Source organism: Hemitrygon akajei, chromosome 6 (assembly GCF_048418815.1).
Source record: "Hemitrygon akajei chromosome 6, sHemAka1.3, whole genome shotgun sequence".
Taxonomy (NCBI): domain Eukaryota; kingdom Metazoa; phylum Chordata; class Chondrichthyes; order Myliobatiformes; family Dasyatidae; genus Hemitrygon; species Hemitrygon akajei.
Window position 1 is genome coordinate 171,294,088 of NC_133129.1, and position 22,630 is coordinate 171,316,717.

General features: G+C 40.4%; 1 protein-coding gene across 5 annotated transcripts in view; it reads right to left on the reverse strand.

Annotated features, from left to right (window-relative positions):
- nav2a (neuron navigator 2a) overlaps positions 1-22,630 on the reverse strand; it is a 982,776-nt gene that overhangs the window by 481,569 nt on the left and 478,577 nt on the right. For 3 of the 5 annotated variants that reach the window (XM_073049759.1, XM_073049758.1, XM_073049762.1), the window contains exon 1: positions 21,302-22,319. The exons of 1 other annotated variant lie outside the window; for it this stretch is intronic. In XM_073049759.1, the coding sequence (XP_072905860.1) occupies positions 21,302-21,541 (240 nt within the window). In that variant the 5' untranslated portion in view covers positions 21,542-22,319. Of the gene's footprint in view, positions 1-21,301; positions 22,320-22,630 lie in introns of those variants that run through there. One more of the 5 variants, XM_073049757.1, reaches the window with a different exon arrangement.

The following is a 22,630-nucleotide window of genomic DNA, read 5'->3' on the forward strand; positions in this document are numbered from 1 at the left end:
TGGTAGACAGATCCAAATATCCCCACATTGATGTAGATTTCACCTTCAGTAAATGACAGATCAGGAAACTTGCTAGTTTTGAAAAATACACTGCATTTTAATGCTCAGGGATTTACAAAATATTACACATCATGCAGGTTTGACCGGCTTTAAGCTGCTTACGACAGAACTTCAAGTTGGCACAACATTCAAAAGTTATAATTTGCATATTACTGTAGATCTGTCAATCCAAAACCTAGTTTATATTTTTTTCTATGTGTGTGAAGGGATGTTATTCTCAGCGCTGATAGGTTCTCCTTCAGACCATTATCTCTCTCAAGGACTTCCTTCACAGAGTAGTAATTCTGCAAGACCTTTCTCTTGTGGTAACAAAAAAGCTGCTGGCCTGATAAGCTACTAAGGAATTACTTTGCCTTTCTATTCCGTCTCACCTCTGCCACTGAAATCAAAAGCTTGTTCAGCACTTGACAGTTTGAAATGAAGGATCAAAATTAAAGTTAGATTTTAATTTACAGAGGTAATACCGTGCTACTATCGCTGTTCTCTCAGGTCTAACAACCAGAGACCAATTCTCACCTTCAGTGCCGTGTGTGTTTGCATAATCGCCCCATGACAGTACAGATTTCTTGTGGGTATGACTACGTGGGTGTCAGTTGCCCCTAGTGAATATGATAGAAAGGACGGGAGTGGGATGGACATCGATCAGGTTCATTATCACTGAACTATGTCGTGAAATTTGTTGTTCTGCAGCATCAGTACAGTGCAATGTAACACACCTACACCCAGTGGCCACTTAACTAAATACACCTGGTACACCCACTCATTAATGCAGATACCTCATCAGCCAATCTTGTGGTGGCAACTTAATGCGTAAAAGCATGCAGACTTGGTCAAGAGGTTTAGTTTTTGTTTAGACCAAGCATCAGAAGGGGCAAGGAATGTGATTTAAGTGACATTGATGGTGGAATGATTGTTGGTGCCAGATGGGGTGGTTCGAGTACCTCACAAACTGGTCTCCTAGAATTTTCAGTACAAAGGTCTCTAGAATTTACAAAGAATAATGTAAATAAAAAACCAGTGAGCAGCAGTTCTGTGAGGGAGAGGTCAGAAGAGAATAGTCAGACTGTTTCAAGCTGACAGGGAAGTGACAGTAACACACACAACCAAACATCACAACAGTGGTGTGCAGAAGAGCAATTCTGAGTGCACAATACGTCAAACCTTGAATTAGATAGGCTACAGCAGTAGAAAACTATGAACATCCACTCAGTGGCCACTCTATTAGGTATAGGAGATACCGCTCAGTGTATGTTCTGGGGAGCTGGGAAACATTGATGGTCAGCAGAGAGAAAAAAATTAAAAAACCAGAGGCAGGAAATCTGTTTCAATATCAGATCTCAGGAATCATTTCTGGGAAAAATAAGAACTGAAGTACACGTTGAACTTTTTCATTCTCTTCAACCTCAACGCCCCCCTAGCCTTGCTTCTCCCATCTCATTTCAAATCCTCTTTCAGGGAACACAGAACACTACAGAAGAGGACCAGGTCCTTTGGCCCATGTTATCAGGAGATACCTAATAAAGTGGCCACTGAGTGCACATTCAGTCTCGTTTGGCGTCCTGTTCAGGACAGATTTTCTACCTCTGGTGTTGTTTTATATTTTCTTTCTGCTGACCACCAGTGTGTTCCAGCTCCTGTACTTGTGCCGCACGTTGATTATTTAATGGCCAGAGATCGAGCAGCATAACATTAACCTGACTCCACAGTAACCCATGTTGTAACTACACAGCCCCATTTGCAGAGTGTAATGACCCACTCAACAATTTTAATAAGCAACAAACATGACTGAGTGGGCGTACCTGCTCACACACTCCAAATGCTCCAAATGAGTTGTCAAGGGAACCTGAGAGAGCTAAATATACACCAAAGCACACTCTGCAATACTCCCATTGCATCTCACTAACAATCACACCGGGGTCCATCTACAGCATAATGAGGCTCCTCCTGCAGCCAGTCTGACAAATGACGGACATTTCTGTCAAGCACAGATCTCAAAATGGAATCTACCCTCTAACTATGGCATTTAACATTAATAAGTTACATGATATCTGCTGGAACAGTGCTAAAGACAGGAAATCATTCAGTTGATATAATTGTGTAGAATATGTGGAAGTAATAGAATGCATTTTTACTTCAATATGGTCGCATGAAACATGAAATCTGGGAAGAATTAAATTTAGGCCTAAATTAAAGCAGCATTAGAATGTGCAACTTGCCACTGCGGCCGCTTTTAAAGATTACAGCCAGCTCTTCCTTCAGGGATCATTTGTTTTCAGTCAGATGGCATTGGAGAGTGTGTTGTGGCTGCTGATAATGCTGTAGACATACTTGACCATGTATTTGGCAAATACTTCATCAAAGATCAATAGATAGTTGGATATTAAGAGGATCAGGAGATCTGGGATTAGCCTTTGAAACTGACATCAAGGGATATCATCAGTCTTACCAAGTGTCAAGGACTGAAAATCCAATTCCCAGGTCTGTCTTGTACATAAAAAGTGAGTGATCCTGTTTATCAAACATCGTCACCTTACGTACAGGATTTCCTGTATCTCATGTACTTTATGCACATATAAGTAGTCTATTTAAATAAACTAGTATTATCTATTTAAATTTATATTTATTGTATTCTTTATGCTTATTGTGGTTTTTTTTAAATGCTGCACTGGACTTCCAGTCGAGATGGCGCCTGCGTACAACACTCCTTCAGTTAACACCTTCTGGATAGATCGTAAAACCATATATTTCATTTATTTTAAGCCTTATGTTTACTTTCTGGTCTTGGATGTGACTTCTGGGCCTGTTACAGCCATGATTTGCCGTTTGGAGAACTTTTGGATGTTCCAGCGCTCAGCAGTGCCCAAAAGGATTCTGGGAGGCAGAGGTGGTAAGCGCGGGCAGGCCATGGGATGGGGCATGAGCCAACGTTCGACTCCAGTTCACCCATTAAAGCTTCCACTGTTTGCTGTTCGAGGGAGACTGAAACATCGAGGCAAATGCGGAAGTTTGCAGATAGTTTGGGTGCTCCATTGCTCTGCACTCACCAAGAGGATTCCAGAGAAAGAAACAGCGTGCATGAACTTCACGGTGGGCAGGCTGCGGGATGGTGCGCAAGCTGACATTTGATTCCATTTCACCGATTAAATCTTCCATTGTGCTCTGATTAATGCGACGAGGGAGATTGAAGCATCGAGGTGAGAGCGGAAAATGAACGCCAGGCTGTTTGTCTCTTCATCACTGAGGATCGCTCTGCTATGCTACCAGAGAGGGGAGAGCCTTCCCAGAGAATGTTACCCGGGTTTTCTGTGTTTTGGACGTGTACTTGGACTATAGACTTTTTTTTTCAGTCTTACAGTGTTTTTCGCCTGATATTTCTCATTTTTTTGTGCGGAGAGGGAGAATTGGGAGTCAATGTGCCTATTCCGTTTTGTTCAGTTTTTTGTACGGGAGGAGGGATTTGGAGTCTGATCTGCCTGTTCCATTTTTGTTCTTTTTTTTTGTTTTGTTTTTTGAGTGGGGAGGGAGTTTTGGGGCTTGACGACCGTGCTGCCTTTTCCTTTCTTTCCTGGTTTCATGCCTACCCAGAGAAGAAGAATTTCAGAGTTGTATACTTTGATAATAAATGAACCTTTGAATCTTTGCATAACAATCATTTTGCTCTCCTTTACACTTATGTACTGAAGAACAACAATTGGCAATCTTGAATCTTGAATCTTAAGTCAGCCCATATGGAAAGTAACCTGACTGGTCAGAGATTCACACACTTTCCAATTTTTTTCAACTTAGTATTTTCCTCAATGATGTCAGAGATAACTTTCAATGGTAAATATTTAATAAATGCAATCTGTACTTCAACAGCTGTGAGGGGCAACATTATAAATTTTAACTCCCTCATGTTGTGAGACGAACGTTAGAAATAAAAATTTTAATTCTAATAAGTTCAAAGTTCAGAGTTCATTTATTATCAAAGTATGTATACAGAAAGTACAATCTTGAAGTTCATCTTCCTGCAGGCAGCCACAAAACAAAGAAACTCCACAAAACCTGTTTAAAGAAAAACCCACAGAACAAGACCATCATTTGTGTGGGAAAAAAGGCAAATCACGCAAACAGCAGAAAGCTAACAAATAATACACAAAACATTAAACGTCAAACCACAGAGTCCCCCAGGAGTCAGTTCATAGCCACAAGCCACCAAGATGAGCGAAGCCAGTCCAGGAGCTGATGGCTGTGGCTATTTATTGAAGCTAATGCTTCAAAGTGTTACAATATTTTCATACAAATATCTTATCAGAGATCAATATTTCACTATACATACATACATAGTGTGTGATGCATGATACTTTATATACACTGTTGAAACTCAGTTGTGCTGTCCAGAAATTATCAGCAACTTTAAAAAATGCTACACATAACCAATGATAACTTTATGAATGAAATCACCTCTCAAACTTAGGAGGTAATTTCATGCAGAATGCAAGAAATAAACTAAGGTCCAGTAGAAGCCTCAGTTTTTTGAAGGATCAATGTTTCAACGCTATCCTGATCAAATTATCATTCAGATAGTGACTCAAATAAAAATCACTGGGGAGCAACTGGAAGGAGATTGTTGAAAATTATAGTCAAATATGCCTATGTTTTATGGGACAATGTCTTAGCAATGTCTTTAGTAGAAGAGTCTTGGTGGCAGGTCCACGGAATACTAAACACTGTGGCCACTTTATTAGGTACCTCCAATAATGAGTGAAGAGGCCACTGGGCCCATGTTTGTAGTTTTCTGCTGCTGTAGTCCATCTAGCTCAAGATTCAACATCTTACGCATTTAGAGATGCCCTTCTGCACACCATTATGGTTATGCATGTTTATTTGTGGTACTGTGGCCTCCCTGTCAGCTTGAACCAGTCTGGCCATTTGCCTCTGACCTCTCTCACTGACAATGCATTTTCTCTCACAGCTGCTACTCACTGGGATGTGTTTTTTTTTTGTTTATTGCACCACGTGCGTGAAAATCCCAGAAGATGAGCAATTTCTGAGATACTCAAACCACCCTGTTTAGTAGCAGCAATCATTCCACAGTCAATGCCACTTAGATCACATTTCTTTTCCATTCAGACCTTTGGTCTGCAAAACAACTGAACTTCTTGACCATGTCTGCATGCTTTTATGCACTGAGTTGCTGTCATGTGGTTGGCTGATTAAATATTTGTATCAGCAAGTAGGTGTACAGGTGTCCCTAATAAAGTGGCCTAATGAGTGCATTGTATTGCACAGTACTGCTGCCGCAAAGCAACAAATTTCACAAAAAATGCAGCTTTTGAAGTAAAAACAGAAGATCCTGGAAACGCTCAGCAAATCGGGTAGCTTCCGTGGAAAGAAAGATAGAGCTGATTCTCCTTTTCTGGTAGATCCTCTCTCTCCCAGTTCTGATTAAAGGCCTCTGACTTGAAATGGTCACTGTTTCTCTTCCCTTGGACTCTGCCTGACTTGCTGAGAGTTACCAGGATTTTCTGTTTAGTGTTTCATATTTTCAGCATATGGAGTTTTCTTGATTTTCACAGCGGTTTTTGATTTTGATGCATTATGAAACAAGCCATAATTATTTCAGTAGGAAGGCTCCCAAAGCCATTTCTCCTTAGTTTCTGTAATAACAGGAACTTTAGACCGGCTATGAATATAAAATACCAACACACTGTTTATATATTTATTTTGCTTTTTACCACAGCAAAATAAATAAGAAGTTTGTTTTCCGCTTTTTTATCTATGGAGGGCTTATTTTTCCTTGTTTAAATTGGACCAATTCAATAGATCACTTTACATAAATCCTTCCTGAGCATTTTTAGCTTCAGGTACCTTGGCTTGAAAATAAATGAAATCAACTTTCATTGGTAACAACGGTCCAGTATTTAACTCCTGTCCAGCACTGCCAGCATCTCTTGCAAATACTGAAGAATTCAAAGTTTAAAATCTCTAATTTTTAAGTTGTATCTCTGATAATTGCAACCTCTAATGCAACTACTCTGGGTACATCTCATTAAAATGACCATCCTTTGCCTTGTGTAATCCTTATCACAATTATGACCCAATTCAGATTCATCACTGTTTTTCCATCCATTGAGATGTTCCCACGTCCAATGATCTCTCATTAAGATCTCTTTATATTGTTATCTTGTGTTTACTGCTATATATTTATATTTGCATTCAGACAGTTTGTTGTCTTCTGCACTCTAATTGATCTTTCATTGATCCTGTTATAGCAACTATTCTATAGATTTGCTGAGTATGCCGACAGGAAAATGAATCTCAGGGTTGTACATGTGGCATATATGTATGTACTTCGACAATAAAATTTACTCTGAACTTTCAACGTTGAATTCATATCAATATATTTAAGGCACACTTTGCTCTATTATCAGCCTGCTATTTCTGTTCTTTCGCTTAATTAAACATATTAGATAATTTCTTTTTTTTTTGGCACTTTGGACCAGAAAATGTTGCCTGTCATAACTTTTACTTCTGAAATTGTGACTTTTACTGAATCCTTTATTTTTCCTTTCTAGTCTTCACTTTCTATCTATGGGGTGAAATACCTATTCATTCCAATGTGGTTACTTTAAATCTGGAATCCATACCAGATGCAATTTTGAAAGCCCATACAACCATGCAGCTCACTTATTAATGCTCTTTCAAATAATTCTGTAAATGTGGTCACTATAAAAGCCTGGAAATGCCTCAATGCATGCATGTATTTCCAAGCATCATTCTGCAATGTTCCCATGTCATTTTGAAGGACAACCTGAGAGGTTAGGCAGCATCAATGGCAAGGAATAAAGTGTTGATGTTTTGGGCTGAGATACTTCTTCAGAACTGATTAGCGTCTCAGCTCGAAACGTTGACTGTTTATCCTCTCCAGAGATGCTTCCTGACCTGCTGAGTTCCTCCATCATTTTGTGTTGCTCTAGTTTTCCAGCATCTGAAGAACCTCTTGTGTTTACGATCTCTTGGAGCACTTGTTCTGATGGAAATTTCTGCTTGAATGATTGTGGCTGCATTGAGGGATATTTTAAATGCAAGAAAGTCTGTAGATGCTGGAAATCCAAAACAATGCACACAAAATGCTCCAGGAAACTCAGCAGGCCAGGCAATATCCATGGAAATGAATAAACAGTCGACGTTTTGGGCTGAGACGATTCTTCGAGACTGAAATGGAAGGGGAAAGCACCAGATTAAAAAGGTGGGGGGACATTATTCCCTCTCATTTGTAATGACAGTATGTGGAAAAATCTTGTGCTGAGTAATTTTTTCGACCAGCGACAAGAACGTGTGCATGCTGAATAATTTCTTCAATAAAAACAGCATAAATTAACCAGTTCTAAAATATGCAAACAAATCATCGCAAACTCCATGATGTCAACACCGTCCACATCAGAAACCAGAAAAGAAAGGAAATGTGTGTGTGTGTGTGTACACGATCATGATATATACTTAACAGGCCAATGATGTATAGGGTGACAACCTTTAATGCGCAGTTTAAATTCCTTAGTGCGCTTGTAGCAAAAGATGTGTATGTGTGCACACCTTAGTGGGAACATTGTGGGGGGAGGGGAATGAGGATAGGTAGAAAGTGATAGGTGAAGCCAGATGAGCAGGAAAGATAAAGGGCTGGAGAAGAAGGAATGTGATACGAGAGGAGAGTGGACCATAGAAGAAAGGGGAGGAGGGGACCCAGAGGGAAGAAGAAAGGAGGGGGAGGGAAAATATTTTTTAACTGGAAGGAGAAATCAATACTCATGCCATCAGGTTGGAGGTCTGATTGGAGTGATATTTGTCCTGAAGCACTGGTAAGGAGACAGGAATATGAGCAAGGGCATCTTGCTATTCTGATGACCGAAGACATATTGACCACTGGAATGAGTTATTGAAGCCTCCTGTAGCTCAAGGAATAAAAGATCTTGCTGGTCGAATATTTTCAATGTTAGGTTCAATGCAGAGTCTATTTGGGTCTCTCCTCTAAGTAATGCAGAACAGGATGAAGCCAACACCTTGTGTTGAGTCCACATCATTTGCTGCTGCATATTCATAGTAACAAAACCCAAGAGTGATATCAATTATACATTGCACAGCAACTGGTATCACTCAAATGCTCCCAGCTGTGTACATAAGCACATTACATGCAGAGTACAACAAGTATATTTCTGAAAATACACTGTGTGTGTACATGGTGTCCAATCACATTTCTTCAAATCTTTTTTTAAACCAATTAAATGCAGTCAGCTAAAAATATTGCATAAATCAATAGAATTTCTAGCTTGATATCTACAGGGAATGTGCTTGACAATGTTCTTCAAAGGTAAAGTAGTTTCATCTTACAGACTCACAGTTTATTAATGAGTGAAGATTAAGTGTTTCCTGACTTTCTGGGTTGTCCAGATTCCTTTCAACATCCTCAGTCCTCTGAGATTACTTTCTTTTCATGAAGTTTTCAAAACTTCCAGTCAAAGAATCTATTATTTCTTTTCAAAATTCTCTATAATGCATTGATTAGTTAACCCTGAATTTACGTCATTTTTTCAGTTTCATTTCTTTAAAAACACTTCAGAAACTGTAGTGCACCAATCTTTCAGAATTCTATGACTGGAATACGCACCTCCTCTGTGAGGCAAAGTACTACTACCCATTCTAATCCTATTTCCTTTATTTTCTAATAACACTTAGAATAATTGTTACGGGTACCAAGAAAAATCATTTGTTCTGCATGCCATCCAGCCAGATCAATGGTGAGAATGAGGTCAATGGGCGATCAAGCGTTCCAGAGTGTATGAATGGTCTTATCAAGAGCATGATCACAAATTTCATCCTCCTCCTTCCTCTTTTGCCCACTCTGACCTTTTACTTCTTCTCACTTGCCTATTACTTCGCGCTGAGTCCCCTTCCCCTTTCTCCATTGGCCCACTCTTCCTCTCCTATCAGATCACATTCTTCTCCAGTGCTTGACCTTTCCCACCCACCTGACTTCACCTATCACCTTCTAGATAGCCGCCTTCCGCTCCCCCCACCTTTTTATTCTGGCATCTTCCCCCTTCTTAGTCCTGAAGAAGGGTCTCGGCCTAACCGTTGATTATCTATCCCTTTCCACAGATGCTGCCCGGCCTGCTGAGTTCCTCCAGCATTTTGTGTGTGTTGCTTTGGGTTTCCAGCATCTGCAGACTTCCTTATGTTTCTGATAACTTGTTTTTGAGCTACTTCAATTGCTAATTTTTTTGAACATTCTTAATTTTTCTAATACCTTTTCTAGCCTTTCATAATGTATATTGTTTTGTTATTGTCGTTATCCACCCCATATTCATTGTGTGACTTTAAATTTTGAAAACAACAATTGGATATTATGTCCATGAGCCTTCTCCCAGCATTATCCACCATCATCATATCTCCATCACCTTCTTCCTCATGTACTTCCCTGGCTTTGCCTCAAATGCATCGATACCATTCACCTTACCTCGAATATGCCACAAAGTATCATTTGTGATATTGCTTAAGATCTATATTCCAGTTATGCTTTGGGTAAAGAATCTTTTTTCCTGAATTCCTTTCTGGATTTATTCGTAACTTTTATATCTGTGTTCACTAGTTTTAGAACACAAGCTTCTGAGTTATTATCCACGCCTCCGTGCTTCTCCCTTTTCCCCATAACCAAATATCAACTCAGCGGCCACTCCATCAGGTACACCTAGACTTCTGCTCGTTAATGCAAATATCTGATCAGCCAATCATGTGGCAGCAACTCAATGGCAGAAACGCATGCAGACACGGTAAAGAGGTTCCAGTTGCTGTTCAAACGTCAGAATGGGGAAAAATGTCATCTGAGAGATTCTGACCGTGAAATGATTGTTGGTGCCAGAGTGAAACTGCTGATCTCCAGGGATTTCCATACACAACAGAGCCTAGAGTTTAAAGAGAATGGTGCGGAAAACAAATAATCATTCAGTGAGCGGCAGTTCCGTGGGCAAAAACGCCTTGTTACTGAGGGGAAAACGACCAGGCTGGTTCAAGCTGCAGGAAGGTGACAGCAGCTCAAATAGTCGTACCTTACAACAGTGGTGTGCAGGAGAGCATCTCTGAACACACAACAAGTCAAACCGTGAAGTGGATAGGCCAGCCACCAACATATACTCAGTGGCCACTTTATTTCCTAATTTATTTCATTTTGTAGCGGAACTTTTAGTGGTGCATTTCTATAGGAGACGAATTCTCCATTAACTTGCAATCAGACTAAACTGATAAAGAGTCTGAGCTTAAACAGCTGAAGTTATGCAGTCTTTGTCTAATGAACAAAACCTTGCATATTTGCTTCAGAAATGATTCCAATGACTTCAAATGGAATTAAATGGATACAAAAACACTTGAATGCATTTTGACCTGTCCTCATCTATGTGAATGAGCATTTTTCTATTCCACTCAAATGTTGTCAGGAGGCTTAAGGATGTCATTTAGCTCTATGTGGGCACTTGCCTCCATAGAATCCAGTATTTCTTCAAGGAGTGTTGCCCCCAAAGGGTGGCATCCATCACTAAGGACCCCATCACCCAGGACATGCCCTCTTCATGCCCTCTGCTATCATCATGAAGGAGGTACAGAGCCTGAAGGCACACACTGAACGATTCAGGAACAGCTTTTTCCCCTCTGCCATCCGATTTCTGAAAGGACATTAAACCCATGAACACAAAATCACTACTTATTTAATTTAAATATTATATATATACTTACTGTAATTCACAGTTTTTAAATTATTATGTATTATATTGTACTGCTGTCACAAAGCAACAAATTTCACAACATAAGCTGGTGATAATACACCTGATTCTGATTCTGATCACTCATTAGAGGAATCTCTGTCTTTGTTCCTCTCTTTGGGATTCTCTACTTATTTGGGCAGTCCACTTAAATTCCAAACATAAAGAAGGTAGAAATTTTGGAGAGCAGAATGGAATTATATAATTGAAATATTTCTGATAAAATTCAACAGTAAACTTCAATATGTGGCTTTGCAAAGTGGATAATATTGGCTTAAGGTTAAGCTTAGGCATCCATTCCATAATTAGCAACCACTGAAAAAGCATTCAAATCGGCAGATGTTCCATGTTTTTGTAAAGATAGAACCTATTTGCAAATTCCACATGCTTTACAAAACAGAAGGCAGAATTTTAACCTGAGATAAATGACGCGAGGAAGTCAAAGGAGCAGTCAACATAATGAACATATGCTCAATCGTACCACCAAGCAGGAAGCTATGAAGGTGCACGTTAACAACAGGGAAGAAATAATACTTAGTGGCTTTATTTTTTTAGTTGCACATCAAAACACCGAAAACACACAGTGAAATGCATCCTTTGTGTCATTGTGAAGCCTGTAAGTGTGGGCAAGCTTCCAGTGCCAACATAACAAGCCCACAACTAACCCTAACTGTACGTCTTTGGAATGAGGGAGGAAGCTGAAGCACCCGGAGGAAACCCACACGGTCATGGGGAGAACGTACGAGCTCCTTACAAACAGCAACGGGATTTGAACTTCGATGAATGACGGCTGGTACAGTAAAGCAACTGCGCCACCCCATTTATTAAAATAGCTGGGCAGATTCTCCAATGAATAAAATGAATTAAATACAGAAGAAAATAAGCATATTTAAAACTAAGGGACTGAAATGCTGCACAATGAAAAATACAAACATAATTGTCACTTGCGTCAAATAAATTCAGATCACAGTGCCTGAAGCTTAATATTCCACAGTAAAAATGGTACATGATATTTCAATACAAGAACAAAATTCACAATTGACAACAGGAATTTAGCCACTTTTGCAAATAAAAGTTTTTTTTAAAAAGTCTTACTTCTGAAGGCAATTATATAAAGCTATTTGAACAAAGCAAATATGTACTCTAACGTGCTAAAGCTCATTAACCAATATATCGCACAATTGAATATTGCCCTCGAGTCATTGTGTAGATAGGTGGTAGCAAGTTACATACAAACTGAACTCAGCAGGACTCAATTGTCTCTGCTCCTCTCTTTGGCATATGGTTCACAACATAATAAATATTTTGCTTGCCGCCTTGCAATACTCAAAAGAAGTGCAGATGAAAGTTCAAAGTACATTTATTATCAAAATATGTATACTTTATACAACCTTGAGATTCATCTCCTTACAGGCAGCCACAAAATAAAGAAACCCAATAGAACCTATTAAACGTAAAAGACCATCAAACACCCAGTGGGCAGCCAGAGAGAGAGAAAGCAAACCGTTCAAACAATACAAGCAGGCAAACAGCATTCAGAACTGAAGTTCACAAAGCCAGGCATCACTGCAGCACAATTATAATGTGGCGAGTACATTATTATTATCCACAAAAAGTGCTGGATACTGCCCAGTCCATCACAAGCAAAGCCTTTTGCACCATTGAGCACACCTACAAGGACTACTGCCATAACAAGGCAGCATCCATCAAGGCCTCCACCATCCAGGCCATGCTCTCTGCTCACTACCACCATTGGGGAGGAGATACAGGAACCTTAGACCTCCCACCCCAACCATGTTCAGAAAGTTATTACTCTGCAACATCAGGTTCCTGAACCAGCATGGATAACTTCACTCACCTCAACGATGAAATGATTCCACAACCTATGGACTCACTTCCAATATGTCTGCAACTCATTGTCAATATTATGTATTTATCATTTTTATTTCTTCCCTTTTGTATTTGCACAGTTTGTCTTCTTTTGTACATTGGTTGTTTGTCAGTTTTTATTTGTGTGTAGCTTTTCACTGATCCGATTGTATTTCTTGTTTTTGTGGCACAGAGTCAACTGCGGCACAGCCTTCGACAGTCTGAGTCAAAACACAGCAGGTTCAAGGCCCACTCCAGGGGTCTGAGTGAAATATATCAGCTGGTACTTCAATACTGTACTGAGGAGGTGCTCCCCTGGTGAGACATTAAGTCAAAAGTCCTGATCCCCTTTACTAGTGAATATAAAATGGAAATGGCACGACACCAAAAAGGTGCAGAGAAGTTATCACAAGTGAATATTTATTGCTCTGTCACTGTAAATCAAAAGAGATTATCTAGTCTTTGTCAGATTGCTGTTTTAGCAACATTGTTGTGTGCACCTTGGCTACTACAGGTCCTACACTACAGGAGTGACAACATTTTGAAAACACCTCCTGTGGCTCCAAACTGCTAAGGATGTCTGAAAAGTCACTTTGTAAATGCAAGTGTGTCTTCAACCACCTACAGAATCTTTGCTGAATACAGAAGAAGGAATAAGTAGGTGCAACTGCTAAGAAATGTAGTATTTCAAACCTTAGCTACTTTGTGGATTCTAGTGGATTTCAAGGATCAAAGATCAACTTTATTCACCATAAGCATTTACATGTATTGGTGTGACACGTAACAACAAAAAAATCAACATTCAACAATGATATAGAATGAAGAGTTATGTAAGTGCAAATATGGAAAAAATATGCATAAACAACCAATGTGCAAAAGAAGACAAACTGAATATATATACAAAACTAATAATAAATAATTTAATAAATAATATTGAGAACATGAGTCATAGAGTCTCTGAAAGTGAGTCAAGGCTGTAGAATCAAGTCAGAACTGTGAAGTTATCCACGCTGGTTCAGGAGCCCGATGGTTGAGGGATAATAAATGCCAGCATGTATTTACAATGTTAGCAGCATTATAAAAAGCGGTTAAAAGCGTTTACAATGCAGCACAGTGACTGAGGTAATAGATAGAGGGGGTGGGTGGTAGCTAATTAGAGTGGTTGATCAGATTAACTGCCTGGGGGAAGAAACTTTCATAAACTCCACAGAAAATTTCATTCTGTAGCTCACAAGAGTTCTCAAGGTTGCACAAGCGGATGGTTCAGTCAAACAATGCAATATGTGCCATTCCACCATTAAAAAAAGTCTCCAGGATCAAATATTCATCTATGGCATGAGGTAACTCCAACTCGAGGAATGGTATGGATTACCTATCAGTACAAAGTAAATTTATTGTCTAAGTTCAAATATTTCACCATATGCTACCCTGAGTTTCATTTACTTGCAGGCATTCACAGTGGAACAATGAAATACAATAGAATCAATAAACTATACACAAAGACTGACAACAACCAATGTGCAAAAAACAAACTGCAAATACAAAACAAACAAATAATAAATAGCTAAATAAATAATATTGAGAACATGAATTGTAGAGTCCTTCAATATATATCAAGGCTGTGGAATCAAATCAGTATCGAGGAGAGTGAAGTTATCCACACTGGTTCAAGAGCTTGATGGTTGAGGGGTAATAACTGTTCCTGAACCTGGTGGTGTGGGACTAAATGCTCCTATATCTCCTTGCCAATGGCATCAGCCAGTAACACAGGATGAGAAGAGGTTGGACAACGTGAGAGGGGTAGGGGTGATCATGAGTTTGTGTGGATGGCAAGAAACCAGGAAAAGCTCCAGCTAAGCATGGGGATCCAATGGACCCAGGTGCAAAACGCCTATTTAGTGCCTTCAGAACTTTATGCATGGTCAGCAGTTGTAACTATAAACTCCACTCTGCTTCTGAAATTAAATTCCAATGGAATTGAACTTCAGAAGCTCTGTAGAACATGCAGTCACTTTAATATTCCATGCTTAGTGCTACTAACCAGGGATGAATTACAAGCCAACAGCTTTGATATACAGCCAATTGTAGGGCAGCCCATGTAAAGAGCTGTGATCAGTTTAGGCTACTAAATGACTAGTCTGTACTCATAGATTTAAGCTATCAACAAGTGTTCTTAGTTTCCAACCAATGAATCGTAAACATTGCCTGATCCCTTTATAGTTCAGCACACAGGAAATTTAGTGCTTAGGAAACTCACGAAGATGCTGAAAAACATCTTGAAAAGTTTAGTTTGAAGGGGAAGCAGAGGTTTTAAGAATGTTTCCTTTGTTGTTTCAGTTATGTTCAATCCTCTTCCTCAGACTTGATCCACAGGACTGATGTAACTGCCCGACAGGTCACAGGGATCAGGACAGCTGTATCAGCTTTCTTTCGCGATTTCAGTCCTCCCACGATATACGTCTGTCCCCAAACTGAAGACAACAGATGAGTACATTGGTTCTACAGCAATAGCCTTCTGGCTGGCACGTGGGAACAGATGAGTTCATTGATTTTGCACTTACCTCTGGGCACCATTCTCAACGGCATTTATGAACACTCTGTGTACACAATCGGCAAATGCAATTTTTTCTTGTACCACCAAACAGTGCAGTGTTGAAACTTCCCATCCCCTTCAGGAAATATCATAACAGAGGAATTACATACCTATAAAAACTCAAATATACGTATGTACTGCAGCAATAAGTTTGAACTTCCGGCTACAGGGAACAACTTGGAAGATCAATAATTATAAATTCATTCCAATAAATATTTTTAACTTTTATTTGCTTTATTTAAAGATACAGTGGAGTCACAGGCCCTTCTTGCCCAATGAGCCCACACTGTTCAATTACACCCATGTGACCAATTAACCTGTACGTCTGGAATGTGGGAGGAAAGCGATGTGCCCAGAGAAAACCCACACAGCCACGGGGAGAATGTACAAACTTCTTACAGACAGGCAGGAACTGAACCAGGGTAACACAGAAAAACACATTTTTGACACTTAAGTATTCATTTTGCTCTGAATTTGTTATGAATATAGCAGCAAGTTTTTAAAGATTCAAAGTACATTTTTAAAAAAAATCAAAGTATGCATGCTGTATACAATCCTGAGATTCATCTTCCCACAGACAGCCAAGAAACAAGGAAAACCATGGAGCCCATTCAAAGAAAATCATCAACCCCACCCCTGCACCAGCTTGCAAAAGAAAAAATAATCCAAGTTTTCCCAACTATTTATAGCTAATACTCTCAATTCCAGACGGCATTTTGATGAACCTCCTCTGCACCCTCTCCAAAGCCTCCACATCTTTCCTGTGATGGGACAACCAGAACTGCATATGATGTTCTGTGATTTATGATCCATTGAAGCCATCAAACCCAAGGCACGTCAGGCGAGCAACGGGAAACTTTCCATTTACTTCCATCAATGTGGTGCAATGTGTCCCATTTGTAAGGTTCACTTCAACAAACCACCAAGGTTCACGAACCGATGACTGTTCGCAAAGGGCAGCAACATATGGGAACACGGCCATCTTCAAACACTCTTTCAAGCAGAGACACCTTCCTGATTTGGAATTATATTCTGTTCCTTCCACTCTGAGTTAAAGTTCTGTAACTTCTTACTCAAACAGCACCCGTACCGCAAGTTAATGAAGTCCAACGTAACTCAGGTTGAGATTCATTTTATTTTTCACATGTACATCGAAACACACAGTGAAATGTGATGTTTGCATGAACAACCAACACAACCTAAGGAGGTGCTGGGTGCAGCCCACCACTGTCGCCACAGATGTCGGAGCCAACATTCTGTAACATACCCACAATGCTCGGCAGAACAACATAGAACAAGCGGCAAGACAACACACAGCAAAATAAGCCCCTTTCTTTCTTCACGGCCACCCATTCACACACGTACACAGTCCTCCATCCTCAGGACAGCCCGACTCTGGCCTCCAGCTTCCACAGGCAGTTAAAGATTCTGCTTGTGGAGCAAATGTCATTCATTTCCAATCCCAATATTTATTCCCCCAATAAATGTTGGGATTGGAAATGAATGGCAATTGCTCAACAAGCAGAAGCCGGTGCATTTTTCTGTCTAAACTGCAGCTACAAACAACTGATACAGAAAATATTATCTGCACACCAAGGTATCCTTCCTCACACTCAAGTGAATTAACAAGTCCCATTGAAAGGACAGGTGAAGTTCAAAATTTCTACAGATAAATAAAATGCTCTGCATTTTGTTAGTAGTAAACATAAGGGACCTAAGGTCAAATAAATCAGTGTTGGAAGATATAGACCTGGCTGGTTATAATGGAAATGTCTTCATCGTTTACAGCATTTATACTGCTATTGCCACACTTACAAATAAAGATCATGACCAACTTAAGAAAAGACAGCGATACTTTCACCTGAAGCATGTGTATTAAAAATAGCACCAGCACCTGCTGGATGGGGTGAGAGAAATATTACCTTGCTGCAGTAAATATAGCAAGAATTGGTTTTAATGGGTGGCACAGTAGCACAGCAGCTAGTGAAAAGCTTTGCGGTATCAGCAATCAGCAATCCGGGTTCAATTCCTACTGCTGTCTGTAAGGAGTTCGTACGTTTTCTCTGTGACAGCATGGACTCCTCTGAGTGCTCAGGTTTCCACCCACATTCCAAAGGCTTACGCGTTATGGTTAGTAGGTTACGAGCATGCTTTGTTGGTGCTAGGATCATGACAACCACTTGCTCATATTCAGACCACGTTGGCAGTTCATGCAAAATGAAGCATTTCACTGTACATTTCAATGTACATGTGACAAATAAAGCTAATCGTTATTTTTATAAATAATTTAAAAATATTCTAAATGTAATTTTTATGTTCAGAATTTTTATAAAGATTTTTCAGTATTATCATACCAGGCAGCAAGAGCTTATACCATTTTGCACAGACAATCATTTGTTCCAAAACTGTATATGTTTATTAAAAGTCAATTGGATAAGTATGTACATGGATAGGAGAGATTTAGAGCTGGGGTTCCCAACCTGGGGTCAATGGCAGAAAAAAAGTTGGGATCTCCTGATTTAGAGGGTCATGGGTCAAACATGGGCAAATGGAACTTACTTAGATGGGCAGTTTGGTTGACATAGACAGGTTGAGCCAAAAGGCCTGCTTCCATGCTGAATTACTCTCTGATTCTTCTACAGTACTGTGCAAAATTATTAGGAATATATAAACATAGCTAGGGTGCCTAAGGCTTTTTCACAGTACTGTAGTCATTTTATGCATTGGCACACAAAAAAACAAATTTCATGATACGTGAGTGATGATAAACCGGATTCTGATATGGGTCTCTGTTGTGGACTGAGAGTGAGAAGGGGGTAAGGGGAGGGAAATCACAGATGGGAAAAGGGGATGGGAAGGGGGAGCGGGAAACACCAAAGAGGCATTCTGTAATAATCAATAAACCAATTGCTCGGAATCAAACAACATTGCCTGATGTCTCAGGGCAGGACGTGTCTGCACCCGCACCACCCTCCGCCCGGTACTCCACCTCTGGCACCTGGCCCACACCCCTCCACCCACACCATTCCCAACATCCTTTGCTCGCTCCAGATTTACAAACTCGCTTACCTCTCCACATTATAGTACTGTGCATAAGTGTTAGGCACCCTAGCTATATAAATGTGCCTAACACTTTTGCACAGTACTGTATCCTTGAGTATGTGTATCGTCTCTGAGCAGCAGTTCTGTATGCATAATCCTTCAGGAGAGGCAAAGTGTTTCCAAAGAGGTGAGGGGGGAAAGTGGGTGGGGGGGGGGATACAGTGTGAAGCTGGGAGGTGATAGGTGGAAGAGGTAAAGGGCTGAAGAAGAAAGGATCTGATAGGAGAGGGGAGTGGACCATGGGAGAAAGGGAAGGAGCAGGAGCACCAAAGGGAGCTGTTGGGCAGGCAAGGAGAACAGAAGGGTTACGAAGGGAGCCAAAACAAGGAATGGAAAAAGAGATGGTATTGGAAATGCAAAAAGATTATATTGAAACTGTGCAAAACAGTGATTGGGCCACAAATGGAGAATTGTAGTCAACTCTGGTCGTCAAAATTTCGGAAGGATGTGCACTGGAGTGACCTCAGAGAATAAAAATTAGATGAATCTGGAGAAGCAGAATTGCGTTCCAGGGAACAAAAAGGATATATGATGGAGATGAACACCATTTTTACTTGTTAGAGAAAGAAAGTACATTAGATGGAGCTTACTCCTATCAAGGTATATAGATATTAAATTTGGGACAAAAAAATAAAAAAGCATGTGTTAAAACTTGCTCTAAGACCAACTGTGATCAGAAAATTAAGCTTGCAAGAGGGTTGAGGCAGAAACAATTAATACCTACAGAAGAACACTGGGTATGTGCTTGATAGAGAATAATTTTCAGGCCAATGAGGAAAATGGGACTGATACAATTGTTCTACCAGAAGCTGGCAGAGGCATGTTGGGCTGAATGGCCCCCTTTTTTTGTGCTGTAACAAAATTCCAATTCCAACTGGATGGAGCAACACGAGAAGCATATGTTTCTGTTGAGTGAACAAATGGAAGTGTTCGGAGCTCAAACAAGCAATGCACATACTGTGAACAATGTAACTGCACACAATACATAAATTGGCTACATCTACAAGATGGCAAGTTGCCTAAACCATCATGTAACTTGCACAGTGGTGCTCTGCAGAGCTGAGATCATGCAATGCAACAAACACCAAATGGGGGGCTGTTACAACTGGATATTTGCCACAGGACAGGAACATTGCAAGAAAATACAGCAGAGAAAAAGGACATTTGGCCTGAACAATCCATGCTGGTGTTAATCCTCCACTTTTCCACCTTGAGTCCCAAATCCCTTTGTTCATCCTTCCTGGAACAATCCATCCCAATTTATTTGGAAGGTTTCTGGCTCTGCTGATTTCACATTCCTCTGTCTAAAGCAAGGGTTCCCATCTGAGGTCCCACGGATTGGTCAATGGCATTAAAAAGGCTGGGAACCCCTGCTCTAAAGCCTTTTCACTGGTCTTTACTCCAAACCTCTTACCATTAATCTGGTTCTTATGTCATTGGTTTATTTATAACCCCTCAGCCACTTGAAGCAAATGAATTGCAGTATAATCTCCCCTGTCTCTTTATAATTCAGAACTTTATCACATCACCTTTTTAACCTACTATGTTCTAATAAGACCCCCAATATTTCAAAAATATATTCACCCATCTCTTGGCTCAAATAAATCATACTGTCTTATGTGGTATCTATTAGCATTTTAATGGCATCTTCAACTTAGGTCATTCCTTCAGTCATTTCTCGGCACCAAATCCATCTCTAATGTACCAACATGGCAATGTCACATTTCAATTGCTGTCTTTTAACTGCAGTGAGCTCCAACAGCCATCTTTCTTTCTGAATGATCACCAGCCTTGAACCGGCTCCCCTCAGCACAGTCTGATACCTCCCACTGGCCAGTCTGACAGAGTGCAGGCATTTCTCAGTTCTCCCTCTCAATACAGAGTGATCTAAATTATAATCTTTAAGTAGAATTTGGAACGGACAGGCCAAGAGGAAAAGCATTCTTGTCAGCATAAACAAACAGTTCACACCTTCAATCATTTGTATGATAGACAGAAGCATTAAATGAAACAGCTTTTATCTTGAGTTTGCACTGGAATATTTTGTGGGTTAAAAGACATAAAAGCTTGCCTTTCTTTTCCATATCATATAACATTCGCTCAATTTTATTTGCCCAAAATAGGCAATGCTGCTTTACAACAAATGAAAGCTCATAGCAACCCCGGTCATTAGCTGGATACTATTCAGAGTACCAGATGAAACATTACCTAATTTAGCTTTCCTTGAAAAGCCACAGAAGGCGACATGAAACTACAGAACAAATCTGACAAGATCTTCATTTCAGTTTATACAATTTCAGGAGAGGCATTGTATTAACACAGCCAAAACCAAGACAGGCTGTTGTCATTTAAAGCATGCAGTTTTAAAAATGGTTGCGGGCATTAATTGCCCTAGTCAATATTCACTAAAGTGGCCATCATTGTTAGCATGCATTTTACTAAAGGGGTGAAAACCATAGCCTTTCAGAACAGTCAGCTTCTGTTGGTTTAACTGTGTGGGAGTCATTTTCGGGAAACAGGTCGGTGAAGAAGATTCCAGCACTATCATTACACAAATAATGGTGCCAATATTAGCCACAGGCACAAATCGCTTCAGATTCTGGCATGGACCCAACAATCTACCCCACATACTGTAGCTCGACATGTCACACTGACCAGCAGTCACAGTAGAATATGCTGCTGACAGTGAACTGCAAGGCACTTGGCCAAATACAGCCAAACATGCTGTCACAGTACATTGCTACTGATTTCATTTTTTTTTTGCTAAATGAAGACCGACAATGTAAAGATCCTGCTGTTTGGCATCACATACACAGAAATTTTTAATTTAATCTTGCTATGATGACTGAATGCACTGCTCTAAGTAAGAAGATGTCCGAATTATACTGACCTGAGTATCAAAGCCGTTTTCAGCAGAGGCAAGCTTTCCTTGCAGAATTCCTTCCCACTCAGCATCCAGTCCATGTGAAGAGTTCGAATACGTTGGCTTGGTCACCTCCTCCTTGGTCTCCAGCTTCAGGTAACAGGGCTGCTGTAAAGCCCTGGCTGCTGTGTGTGGGATAGGAGAGGCACTGTGAACGGGCTTGGGCAGCCCCGACTTCATCTTCGAGGCCACGAGAATTGCTGGCATTTTCTGTCCCCCTTCCCGACACGTTTCTTCTAACTCAAGACAGAAGCAGCAGCAGCAGCAACACCAAGAGAGAAGCTACGTGCCTTGAAATCCGTTCATGTAAAGCAGCCTCCACTGCTCGGAAAGAAAACTCACGCACAGTTTAGGTGATGAACAATCAGGGCTGGATGGTTTTCCCACTGTTCGGTCAAACAGGAATACTTTATTTTATTCTCCCCCTGTTAGCCAGCCAGCTCTTACTCCTCCCTTTTTCAGCACATGTCTGTGTTTTAGCAGCTGGCTGCACTAAACGACTGCACACTGTAATTTTCCACAGGCAGAGAAAAAAAGCACAGCTCGAGAGATCGCTGGATTTCTTTTTGTATTCAGCGTCCAGTCATTCTGCCTTTGAAATCACTGCAGCCCAATGGTTAAAAAAAAACATCCTGCTTTCAGCGATCCTTCAGCACAGACATGCATGAAGTGCAGTGCGAGTGAATTTGCAGCTCAAAAAACGCCCGGTCTCTTCAGTGCTTTAGTCCAGATGCAGATGCAGCTTAGTGTATTAATGACCAATGTCCTTGGAACAGTGCATTGAGGAAAGAACCTCCTCAGCCTGACCAGCTCCAGTCCCAGTCACCAGACGAAAAGGGAACAGAAGGGTAAGCTGTCCATTTAGTCTACCAGACCAAAAGATGAGGAGGATTCCTGCTTACTTATATATACAAAACTTCATAAATTGAGCTCACCTGAACGGCAGTCAGCTGTACGGCAGGCAATGCTGCTGCTGCTGCTGACAGATTACTGTACAGGGATTTTAAACAGAATCAAACAAAACCCAGTCAGGATAGCTCATCCATTTATATCAGCACATTCGTGACTGCGCTGAAGGAAATGCAGTTGGGTTCAGAAGAAGGCAAAGGGTCTGACAGTGGTACAGTGGGAGCTTTTGATTGGCCCAGCTCTCTCAAATCAGAAATACAAAATTTCACTGCAAGAAGGGAGTGGCCAAATTTACTGGCTAAATATGCCATTATTTTACTGTAGCACAAAGATTACTTGTAGCTTCAGGAGATCACATGGAAGAATAATTATGATGTGTCACTAAGT